This window comes from Gigantopelta aegis, chromosome 12 (genome assembly GCF_016097555.1).
Source record: "Gigantopelta aegis isolate Gae_Host chromosome 12, Gae_host_genome, whole genome shotgun sequence".
In the NCBI taxonomy this organism is placed as follows: domain Eukaryota; kingdom Metazoa; phylum Mollusca; class Gastropoda; order Neomphalida; family Peltospiridae; genus Gigantopelta; species Gigantopelta aegis.
The window spans coordinates 50,659,548-50,673,144 of NC_054710.1; the positions used below are offsets into that span (position 1 = coordinate 50,659,548).

Here is a 13,597-nt window from a genome sequence, read left to right on the forward strand (position 1 = left end):
GATGCAACTAATTTGATCCTAGAAAATCAAGCTGGATTCCGTAAAAATTATTCGACGACAGACCATATATTTTCTTTATATTCTTTAATTTTAAAGGACAAATGTAAAAAAAACCCACAACCGTACTGTGGTTTTTTTTATAGGTTTTGAGAAAGCATTTGATAAAGTCTGGAGAATTGGTCTATGGAAGCTAATTAGGTCTGGTATAAATGGGAAATGTTTTAATGTCCTAGTAAATATGTATAGAGGTCCTAAGGCACGAATTGCAGTGAACAGATTGTTATCTGATAGTCTTATTTGTGAAATTGGAGTTAGGCAAGGAGAAAATCTTTCGTCATTTTTATTTTCTATTTTTCTAAATTATTTAGAGGAGTTTCTTATAGCTAATAAGGCAAATCGACTAGAATCAAGTGCAACAGTGTTTAATGAGGAATCTAATGTTAATTTAAAGTTAAATTCTGTAAATATTTGCTAAATGTTAATAAATGTACCCATAGATTTATGATTTATGGTGAACTAGGTAGGTATCCCCTTTGTATTTCTATCAAAGTAAGAATGATATTCTGAGAGAAAACAGAACATGTCATATTTGTCATTCTAGACGAAATTGGAGATAAATATTATTATATATTTAAATGTAACGATCCTGTATTTTTAAATGTGAGAAAAGTATACCTGATAAATATACGAGACATCCAAAATATATTTTCATATAATAAATTATTTAATAGCAAAAGTATGTTTATATTAAAGAAAGAAGTTATGTATGTTAATAAGAACTATATGTGAGAGAGTATGTCCTCCTTGTTAAACTTCCACGCATGTGCATTTTAATTTGCTATTATATATCTGTACCACATTCTTCTCTATACTGTAATCATGCAGTTTATGATAATAACATTCATTGTCATTGTCATTGATAGTACAATACTAGAAACAACTAAAATTAGAGTAAAAGGAGTGGTTATAGAATCTGTCCACCACTTATCCTTCTGCAAAACAGTGCATTTGTTTTTGAGGGTTGGGATTCTTAAAAAGAGTGGGGCATGTTTTGTTTTGTTTCGTTTGTGGGGGAAAAGAAAGAAAATAATATAATTAATTAAAAAAAAAAACAAAAAAAAACAACAATATATATATATATATATATATATATATATATATATCTTGGGATTTGAACCCATCTGCTTTTGCTCTCTCAACCTTCCACTTATCTATCACTATTTACACTCCCAAGTTCTCGTTTTTCTTGCATTCTCCATTATCGCCTCGGCTATATATTCTGAAATACAAATGGCACTGGTGTAGATAAATACACAATACAGACATACAATACATTAAGAAAAGCATCATTAGTATCCTAACTTAACCACTGCGCCACAGAGGCAATGGAGGAAATGATTCAAATGTTTTAGTCAATCGAATTAGTATATGTTGTATAACAATGTTAATAAAAGTGACAAATTATGTTCTGTAATTTAATGTATAACTACATATTAATAGAACAAACATTACAGTATACTTTATTTTAAGAAACAAATGTATGTTATTAAAAAATAATGATTATTGCGACAAAGTTTTTCACACTTAGCAGGACTCCACTTGCACAGTCCAAGACGATTACGTAACAATACCTCAGACTTATCCAATCAAAACATGCATCTCTCCATCTACCCAGTGCTGCCTGCAAGTGACCAATGAAATGGTTCCGATGACAGGTGGATGGGTTAATGTTGGTCCAAAACTACCTGTTATCCATTTGATTGCAAACATTTCACATAAGTAGACTTGAATCATACCCATAACATATTCATTAATGTAGATATGGTTTTCCATCAAACACCTGAGGGGCGCATCATGTACCTCACCGGTACTCTTGTTTTATCATGTACGAGATAGGTATACCGATGCCCGAGCAGTTCTGAGGGGTATGCAAGTGACCCTTTTTTTAAATTAAATTTTGGGCTGCTTCAAGTATTTTTAGAATCAAAATGCACATCATTTGATTGATATAGCCAAATAAACACATGCAGAAACATGTTCCTTTAATAGAAACGGACAGGGACTTCGGACTTCCAAGAATGACATAAGTGAAACTGGCAAACATACTAAAGAAAAATAACTGTCAAACGATTACGTAACAATACCTCAGACTTATCCAATCAAAACATGCATCTCTCCATCTACCCAGTGCTGCCTGCAAGTGACCAATGAAATGGTTCCGATGATAGGTGGATGGGTTAATGTTGGTCCAAAACTACCTGTTATCCATTTGATTGCAAACATTTCACATAAGTAGACTTGAATCATACCCATAACATATTCATTAATGTAGATATGGTTTTCCATCAAACACCTGAGGGGCGCATCATGTACCTCACCGGTACTCTTGTTTTATCATGTACGAGATAGGTATACCGATGCCCGAGCAGTTCCAATTTAAAAACGACACCAATAGTATATTCACCATTTCTATTACCGACAACTGAGGGGTATGCAAGTGACCATTTTTTTAAAATTAAATTTTGGGCTGCTTCAAGTATTTTTAGAATCAAAATGCACATCATTTGATTGATATAGCCAAATAAACACATGCAGAAACATGTTCCTTTAATAGAAACGGACAGGGACTTCGGACTTCCAAGAATGACATAAGTGAAACTGGCAAACATACTAAAGAAAAATAACTGTCAAATTTCTGAGGGCACAATATTTAAGGCAAACCGTCATTATGTAAGTGTGCTGGTTATGTAACTTCAACTTCATGCGAATCAGTCACAGGGAAATATATAGAGTTCTGAGGGCACAATATTTAAGGCAAACCGTCATTATGTAAGTGTGCTGGTTATGTAACTTCAACTTCATGCGAATCAGTCACAGGGAAATATATAGAGTTCTGAGGGCACAATATTTAAGGCAAACCGTCATTATGTAAGTGTGCTGGTTATGTAACTTCAACTTCATGCGAATCAGTCACAGGGAAATATATAGAGTTCTGAGGGCACAATATTTAAGGCAAACCGTCATTATGTAAGTGTGCTGGTTATGTAACTTCAACTTCATGCGAATCAGTCACAGGGAAATATATAGAGTTCTGAGGGCACAATATTTAAGGCAAACCGTCATTATGTAAGTGTGCTGGTTATGTAACTTCAACTTCATGCGAATCAGTCACAGGGAAATATATAGAGTTCTGAGGGCACAATATTTAAGGCAAACCGTCATTATGTAAGTGTGCTGGTTATGTAACTTCAACTTCATGCGAATCAGTCACAGGGAAATATATAGAGTTCTGAGGGCACAATATTTAAGGCAAACCGTCATTATGTAAGTGTGCTGGTTATGTAACTTCAACTTCATGCGAATCAGTCAGAGGGACATATATAGGTTTCATCTCCATTCTTCTGTCAGTCTTTCTATATATATTATGTTTGTCAGTTTGTCCCATATATAATTTCCTGCATGGGTTTTTCCCCAAATGCCTCAAGATATTGATCTGAAATTTTGTACATAGTATCAGGTGCTGTTACATATCAAGTTGAACTTCCATGTAAGGGGTTGGAAAGGAGGTGGGATACTGGGTACTTACATTTAGGGAAAGGTCTTTATATAGGCTATGCCTGTTGACCAATCCCGTCTGTTAATATAAATAGAAATAAAATGTAAGCCTCTATATTGTTTATGTAGAAATAAACATTATAGCTGTCCAAATTGTTTTAATGTGTATTACTGTGTGCGTCGCAAGATGTCAGCATGTCTACTGTCTACTGGTATGGACCAGCAATATATTAATGCGCCTTCTTGCTAAGGTAGAGGGAGGGAGCAATGCAAGGCAGTATCCCCCTTCCTTCCAACCCTTTACGTTCTTAGGCATTACAATTATATTATTTGTGAAAGACATTTTTATAATGTAAGGAAATCTGTAGAGATACAGAAATAGTAAAATAAAATATTTTAGTGTTTTTTAAAATATATATTTTTTAATTTAAATTTTCTTTTTCTGACAAAGAAAAATCCTTTGTCTCTCCTGTTGAAAACTTCTTCTCATCAAAGATAAACGTAGATGGAGAAGTGCATGACTTAAGCCTACAGATTGGACCTAGCTTTTCACCTGCATTATTGACAGAAAAATGTCTGCACACTTGTTCCATGCCCTGCTACAACTCGCTTTTGTTATAATTCATTTTAAGCATTTACTATCCTCAAAAATATGTCATGCATGTATACATATTCAAATAAAGGTGAATTAGAAATGTAGCAAGATGACTAATAACAGTAGGAACTGCACTGCATGTATGTCATATTTTATTGTTTGTCTACTGTTTCACTGTTCCTCTGCAGATACAGGGCGAGTCTGAAGAAAGAGTACCAGATAATCTAACATCCATAACCAACACAAACACATCTTGTAATTCAGGAGATCAACAAGCAACTTGCACCTTCAAGTTTGACTATGACTCTGTGCCGGCAGGGTTTGTAGGAAAACATGTGTCTCTGCGTGTGTCGATTACCCATGCATCGTTGATTGGAAACTCAACTCCCATAGAAATCGTCAACTCAGGAGTGATTTTCACAGGTAAATAGTTTCACCTGTGAGTCAGAAGGTGCTATCCTGAGATGACTGTAGCTTTTTATAAATTATAAAGTATTTTTATTTGAACATTCAAAAATATTAACCCCCCCCCCCCCCCCCCCCCCCCCTCCCAAATGTTAAATGTTTTAGCCAGAATGATTGCAATAAATACTATTTAAACCATTCATAAAATGTCATAAAATTTACAAATGTTACTTTTCAGACATCAAAAATCACAACTTTTATTTTGGTCATGAAACATCATCATAAAAGAAAATTGGTTGAAAATGACTGTTTTGAATGCCAGCTCAAGACCATATCAGAGACACAAGCCAACATCCGTATGTTGATGCACCTTTATCACAGGGTTCAAACCCAGCTGAAGACCATATCAGAGACACAAGCCAACATTCGTATGTTGATGCACCTTTATCACAGGGTTCAAACCCAGCTGGAAACCACATCAGAGACACAAGCCAACATCCGTATGTTGATGCACCTTTATCACAGGGTTCAATACCAGCTGCAGACCATATCAGAGACACAACCCAACATCCGTATGTTGATGCACCTTTGTCACAGGGTTCAATCCCAGCTGAAGACTATATCAGAAACACAACCCATCATTCGTATGTTGATGGACCTTTATCACAGGGTTCCGTCCCAGCTGAAGACTATATCAAAAACACAACCCCACATTCGTATGTTGATGCACCGTTATCACAGGGTTCAAATCCAGCTGAAGACCATATCAGAAACAAAACCCATCATTTGTATGTTGATGGACCTTTATCACAGGGTTCACCTTTATCAGAGTATTCAAGCCCAGCTGAAGACCATATCATAGACACAACCCATTTGCATATCACCAGAAACACAACCCATCATTCGTATGTTGATTCACCTTTATCAGAGGAATCAATCCCACCTGAAGACCATATCATAGACACAACCCAACATTCGTATGTTGATTCACCTTTATCAGAGGATTCAATCCCAGCTGAAGACCATATCATAGACACAACCCATTTGCATATCACCAGAAACACAACCCATCATTCGTATGTTGATGCACCTGTGTCACAGGGGTGGGACGTAGCCCAGTGCTATAGCATTTGCTTGATGCACGTTTGGTCTGTGATCGATCCCCGTCGGTGGGCCCATTGAAATTTTGTGTATAGCTTTATCATTTACTGATACAATTTAACTTTCATGACGATTTACCCACTTTTCAAGACGTATGTCCTTTGAATTTAGGAGATAAGAAAACAAATCTGGGTCCGGTAGGGGGCATGTATTGCTTTAGCAGTACTCTCAGAATAAAATGTGGGCATTGTCATTTTTATAGGAGTTATGCGTACGTGTATCTGCATGATTGTATGCTTTGTAAAACAACAGAAGAAAAAAGATATCAGAGGAATACAGCAAAGTTGGAAAAATATCGAGAGAACAACTGACGCAAGCAAAACTACCACAACTACAACTGTAGCATATGCTGCTGACAGTGAACCTCGACAATCGTGGATCTGGTGGCACGGCTAAAACCCAAGGTCCTGGCTCTGGAGATGCTATAAAGTAATCAGCAATCCTACGGACAATGGACAAATATGTCGACATGCCAAATGCAATAATGGTTGCAAATCTGGTGATATTGAAAATGGCCAAACACCCGAGGAGAATGATGGGTGCTATTTAGTAAACAGCATCGTTTTAATATTAGCTCTGCATTTCCACAACTTGTGTGGTGTTGCTGGAAGGCATTGTCTATTTGTGTTGCTTAATTAGTTTGAAATGCCTTGAAAGCGTCTGACATGAATATCCTACACGTCATTGCATGGTCACCGTGTGTCATTTTGTTAGCTATTAGTCTACTTTTCCCATAATGTACAATGTATGTCTACTCTGCTAATTGTACCTTTTCCTGTTAATTTACCATAGTACAATGAGCGTTTTTTTAAGGTATGTTTTTATGTCATACAACTATTGTTTTGAATCGATTTTTGCTGTATGTCTTTTGTACATATAACATACTGTCTGAATAATCCGGCTACTTGCTATACGAGTTTAGAAATGGGGATGACATGGCTTTTGTTTTTTCCTTTATCAGTCCCCTACCAGTCGAACCAGAAGGGACCACAGGCTCCATAGCCAACCATCTCTGTCTGTCTGTCTTTATCAGCCCCCTACCAGTCGAACCAGAGGGGATCACAGGCTCCATAGCCAACCATCTCTGTCTGTCTGCCTTTATCAGTTCCCTACTAGTCAAACCAGAGGGGACCACAGTCTCCATAGCCAACCATCTCTGTCTGTCTGCCTTTATCAGTTCCCTACTAGTCAAACCAGAGGGGACCACAGTCTCCATAGCCAACCATCTCTGTCTGTCTGTCTTTATCAGTTGAACCAGAAGGGACCACAGTCTCCATAGCCAACCATCTCTGTCTGCCTGTCTTTATCAGTCCCCTACCAGTCGAACCAGAGGGGACCACAGTCTCCATAGCCAACAATCTCTGTCTGTCTGTCTTTATCAGTTCCCTACTAGTCAAACCAGAGGGGACCATGGGCTCCATAGCCAACCATCTCTGTCTGTTTGTCTTTATCAGTCCCCTACCAGTCGAACCAGAAGGGACCACAGTCTCCATAGCCAACCATCTATGTCTGTCTGTCTTTATCAGTCCCCTACCAGTCGAACCAGAAGGGACCACAGTCTCCATAGCCAACCATCTTTGTATGTCTGTCTTTATCAGTCCCCTACCAGTCGAACCAGAAGGGACCACAGGCTCCATAGCCAACCATCTCTGTATGTCTGTCTTTATCAGTCCCCTACCAGTCGAACCAGAGGGGACCACAGGCTCCATAGCCAACCATCTCTGTCTGTCTGTCTTTATCAGTCCCCTACCAGTCGAACCAGAGGGGACCACAGTCTCCATAGCCAACCATATCTGTCTGTCTGTCTTTATCAGTCCCCTACCAGTCGAACCAGAAGGGACCACAGTCTCCATAGCCAACCATCTCTGTCTGTCTGTCTTTATCAGTCCCCTACCAGTCGAACCAGAGGGGACCACAGTCTCCATAGCCAACCATCTCTCTGTCTGTCTTTATCAGTCCCCTACCAGTCGAACCAGAGGAGACCACAGTCTCCATAGCCAACCATCTCTGTCTGTCTGTCTTTATCAGTCCCCTACCAGTCGAACCAGAGGAGACCACAGTCTCCATAGCCAACCATCTCTGTCTGTCTTTATCAGTCCCCTACTAGTCAAACCAGAGGGGACCACAGTCTCCATAGCCAACCATCTCTGTCTGTCTGCCTTTATCAGTTTCCTACTAGTCGAACCAGAAGGGACCACAGTCTCCATAGCCAACCATCTCTGTCTGTCTGCCTTTATCAGTCCCCTACCAGTCGAACCAGAAGGGACCACAGTCTCCATAGCCAACCATCTCTGTCTGTCTGTCTTTATCAGTCCCCTACCAGTCGAACCAGAAGGGACCACAGTCTCCATAGCCAACCATCTCTGTCTGTCTGTCTTTATCAGTCCCCTACCAGTCAAACCAGAAGGGACCACAGGCTCCATAGCCAACCATCTCTGTCTGTCTGTCTGTCTTTATCAGCCCCCTACCAGTCAAACCAGAAGGGACCACAGTCTCCATAGCCAACCATCTCTGTCTGTCTGTCTTTATCAGCCCCCTACCAGTCGAACCAGAAGGGACCACAGTCTCCATAGCCAACCATCTCTGTCTGTCTGTCTTTATCAGTCCCCTACCAGTCGAACCAGAAGGGACCACAGTCTCCATAGCCAACCATCTCTGTCTGTCTGTCTTTATCAGTCCCCTACCAGTCGAACCAGAGGGGACCGCAGTCTCCATAGCCAACCATCTCTGTGTGTCTGTCTTTATCAGTCCCCTACTAGTCAAACCAGAGGGGACCACAGTCTCCATAGCCAACCATCTCTGTCTGTCTGCCTTTATCAGTCCCCTACCAGTCGAACCAGAAGGGACCACAGTCTCCATAGCCAACCATCTCTGTCTGTCCCACATAGTTTTCCGGAGTGTTGTTTTCGAAGTGCCTCAAGATATTTAGCTATAATTGTATGTATTGCTTTATCATATACTATTACAGATCAATTTTGATTGTCATTGTGAGTTTTAAATGTTTACCAGAGTTAGGGACTTTGCATTTTGGAGATATGAGCAGGTTATGCCTGGTGAATGCTTATTTTAAGACTTGGTGCATCTTGATCCATTGTCATGTACTAACATCTGTAATATCTTCATGCAGTATGGCTAGAATAGAATAGCACCATTACACATAGACAGTGTTCAGTGCGTCTTGATCCATTGTGATGTACTAACATCTGTAATATCTCCATGCTGTATGACTAGAATAGAATAGCATCATTACACATAGACAGTGTTCAGTGCATCTTGATCCATTGTCATGTACTAACATCTGTAATATCTTCATGCTGTATGGCTAGAATAGAATAGCACCATTACACATAGACAGTGTTCAGTGCATCTTGATCCATTGTCATGTACTAACATCTGTAACATCTCCATGCAGTATGGCTAGAATAGAATAACACCATTACACATAGACAGTGTTCAGTCCATCTTGATCCATTGTCATGGACTAACATCTGTAACATTTCCATGCAGTATGACTTGAATAGAATAGCACATTTACATATAAACACAGCTACTACATATTAGGTAGCTTCATGGAAGTCACTGTGAACTTTTAAAACAAAGAAGTCAGAAGGGTTTGGTCTTTTGCATCATTACACATACATGCATGCGTGCACACACACACATACACATCTGAATGTACACACACACACACACGCATGCACGCACATACCACAAATACACACGTACACATAGATACACATACACATACACACACATACGTACATACATATACACCACACATACACATGTTTATAACATAGTATAAATAAACATTTCTTTTTTGCCTGATACCATTCTATCCCTCGATAATTTCACATTAGTGGTTTATCAGCATTTAAAATAATTTATTTTCTGATACTCTTATTGATACAATTTAGTTTGTTGTATCAGATACCACAACCGTACCATCACCGACTACAACATCAGGTAGTACACTATATACCCAAACAAAAATTGCAAGCTTATTATATAGCTGGGGCCTAATTCACAAAGATCTCTTGGGCTCTGTTAGACAAAAACGCTTCCTCTTTGCAAGTCTTTTAGCATTGCATTGCGAGACCGCAAACTTGCGAGAGTTTAGTGAATTAGGCCCCATGTAACTAGCTGGTAACTACCTTGTGACAAGGTTGTACAAGCATATCTTACATGGTCGTAACTACCGCGTTTCAACATCTCAGATTCCAAATTGCAAATTTCAACCAAACATAGCCCAAGTGATCCTCTCATGGCCATGCATATGTTGTTATTTTGGGGGCTTGTTTTGATCGGAAACATCCAATGTACAGTAACATGAATTAATTTCGCATAATTTTGAAGACTTAATATCCACGCAACATGAGTTAGACAGTATTTGTAAAAAAGCATAGCGATCAAGTACATTTAAATACATTGCAACAATAACTTTTGATTTAAAGAGAACTGAATTGTCTATAAACCATGTTAATATGAAACACGTTCCATACATTTTTATAACAAAGGGATAATTTCAGTGGAAATAGATAACGACAAAATGTACCCTAATTTGACCCAATAATTGACGCAGTGTGCAAATTGTATTGAAATGATAGATCTGAAATACCGGTACTCCATACAGTTAGGTGTGACTGATAGGCAGCAACCAAAACCAAACAGTGATGTTTTGGACCATTGTAGGATAGCATAACCTAGTGAATCGTGAGTTGATCTCTTTGTTTTAAAAAAGACCGACATGAAGCCAGAGTACCTGCACATGGTAACGGTATAATTTGATACACATACAAGTAAATACTTTCACCATTAAAATAAGAAATATTTTGTGGAAAAAGTCTACAATAGATTAGATAAAGAGAAAATAAGAAATAAACAAACTGCACTGACCATCTGTACAATCTCACTGCGCGTAAACTGCTCGTATGTTAGGAATACAAATACAATTTGCACATTTGCTTAGTAATTTTTGCTCAAATATATTTTCAGTTGGCCCAGACACTATTACCTTAATTCCATCACCACCAGCTGAAATGAGAGAAGGCAGCAAGGTGATAGTAAACTGTACCTCAGACTGTCTCCCACGATGTTCTTTCTCTTGGACATGGGGAAAAGAAAGCATCAGTTCAACCTCTTCGTTAATACTGGAAAACATCGGAAAGAAGCAGGCAGGAGCTTACATGTGTACAGTAACCAACACCATTTCATTAATATCAAGAAATAAAACATTCCACCTCTCTTTTCCCGGTAAGTATTATGTACTTTGTTCTTGTTGCAAGTTAGACACATAGATGTGTACAATAACCAACACCATTTCATTAATATCAAGAAATAAAATATTCCACCTGTCTTTTCCCGGTAAGTATTATGTACGTTTTTCTTGTTGCAAGTTAGACACATGCAATTTTACTTCTATAAAATAATTCATAATAAACGAAAGCTTTCCACTTGTCTTGCAAAAGTACTATTCCCCATAAAAAATCAGTATTCCTCCCACTTTTTGGGCATCCTGTGAAGATAAAACATTCTATGATTCTATAGTAAGCTGTTCAAGGAATTCACATTACCTGCATGTATGTTGTGTATCGTGGTTCATACAGACTTGAAGTTATTCAAATATTGATTATTTTAATACAGTATACCTATTTCACATTTCAATTGTGCACACGCAAATTCCTAGCAACTCGTAGATGCTATCAAGGAATTTACGTAAGGTTATGCAACAGAACATTTTGGATGATTTTATACTTTAGCGCTGATGGGGATTATACAGTTATTGTCCAATTAATTATTATTGTATCAGTAGAGAACTGAAAATGCTGTTGACATCCAACAAATACTTTTGAAGACGTTTGTGAATTATTGCCTACCACAAAATGAAAACGATTGTATTCTTAACGTCCAAGATATCATCAGACATGGGCCGATATAATATGTATGTGTATGTGTGTATGCGCATGTGTCATGTATGCAAATATTTATCGTATCGTAACATGACCTAAGCATTATACTGATAAATATGTAATGGGGAATGTACGAGGGGGTGTAGATTCATGAAATATAATCAACAAGTGATGTAAATTATTTTTCATGAATCTTATAGTTCTGAAAACCCAACTGGGCACCTGTAATTATGTCCTTATCTATAGACCATGACACAAGTTCCTTGTTAATAATGGATGTAAACAATTTTAGTTGTAATGGTACATAAATGCTAACTGTTTAGCCAGATTTAGATAATTATACGTGTTACGTAGATGATTGACGCAAAAATATGCTATGAGTTGATCTCGCCAAAAACAAAAGGAAGTCAATAGGTTAACTGATGCACAAACAGATATGTAGTATTTCAAAATGAGGTCATTCACATTAATTTCATATCACAGATTAGTCTTCCCACTGTCATTTGTATTAATTTAGGGAAACGTTAATTTCAAGATCTACAGTATATTTCTTCAACTTCATTGCTCATACTAATACTAATGAAATCACAATTTGTCGAGAATTTGTTACACACTTGTCCTGTCCATTAAATATAACTACACTTCCAGTATGCAATTCAGCACTAACAATGCATATTCTAATTCCTTGACGGTTCTGTATTGTTAACATTACATACATTAAATATAACCACACTTCCAGTATGCAATTCAGCACTAACAATGCATATTCTAATTCCTTGACGGTTCTGTATTGTTAACATTACATACATTAAATATAACTACACTTCCAGTATGCAATTCAGCACTAACAATGCATATTCTAATTCCTTGACGGTTCTGTATTGTTAACATTACATACATTAAATATAACTACACTACCAGTATGCAATTCAGCACTAACAATGCATATTCTAATTCCTTGACGGTTCTGTATTGTTAACATTACATACATTAAATATAACTACACTTCCAGTATGCAATTCAGCACTAACAATGCATATTCTAATTCCTTGACGGTTCTGTATTGTTAACATTACATACATTAAATATAACTACACTTCCAGTATGCAATTCAGCACTAACAATACATATTCTAATTCCTTGACGGTTCTGTATTGTTAACATTACATACATTAAATATAACTACACTTCCAGTATGCAATTCAGCACTAACAATACATATTCTAATTCCTTGACGGTTCTGTATTGTTAACATTACATACATTAAATGTTTCTCTGCAAATATAAATGTGTCACCATGCTAAACAAAAGTTCCCTTTCTAATAAAGATCAATTTGATTAATCAGACAGCACCTTCCCCAATGAATACAGTATCATCAGTAGTTGGTCCAAAACAAACTGTTCAACCATCTTACTGTAAAAAAATTCACATAATTAGAATTGAGTCATATCCGTAACATATTGATTAATATCTATGGTTTTCTATCAAACTCCTGCCGGGGTTATCATGAACCTCACCAGTACTCTTGTTTACTTCAGGAAATGAGAATCACAAATGGCTCATATATACTTTGTTTAATCGGCTGAAGTGATAAGCGATAACTGGTCTCCATTTCCAAGGATATGATAACGGGAGCCGTGCCAGTTCACTATAGTCCTTACCACAGGGAACACCTGTTTTCATACTGTGGGATTCACTACAAGTTATTTATTTCTGAGACGATTGTTTTTTAAATTGCACACCCACATTTACTTTCTTCTAACGTCAAACCAAATTGAAATTATTCAACAACAAAAATTGTAGGAGGATGGTCTTTAAGGTATAAACTGATTTTCGAGTGGTGAACCAGTTGAAACTGGAAACATTATGAAGAGTGTTTAAATGGGGTAAACGTTTACTGAACTAGCAGTAATCATGACTGTTGCCACTGGTGGGCCAATATATAATAATATTTCGAGAACACCTGCTATC

At 37.6% G+C, this 13,597-nt stretch overlaps 1 protein-coding gene across 2 annotated transcripts in view; it reads left to right on the forward strand.

Annotated features, from left to right (window-relative positions):
- Positions 1 to 13,597, forward strand: part of LOC121386620 — an 81,023-nt gene that overhangs the window by 60,668 nt on the left and 6,758 nt on the right. For both annotated transcript variants that reach the window (XM_041517579.1, XM_041517580.1), the window contains exons 8-9: positions 4,339 to 4,573; positions 10,712 to 10,969. In XM_041517579.1, the coding sequence (XP_041373513.1) occupies positions 4,339 to 4,573; positions 10,712 to 10,969 (493 nt within the window). The remainder of the gene's footprint in view (positions 1 to 4,338; positions 4,574 to 10,711; positions 10,970 to 13,597) is intronic.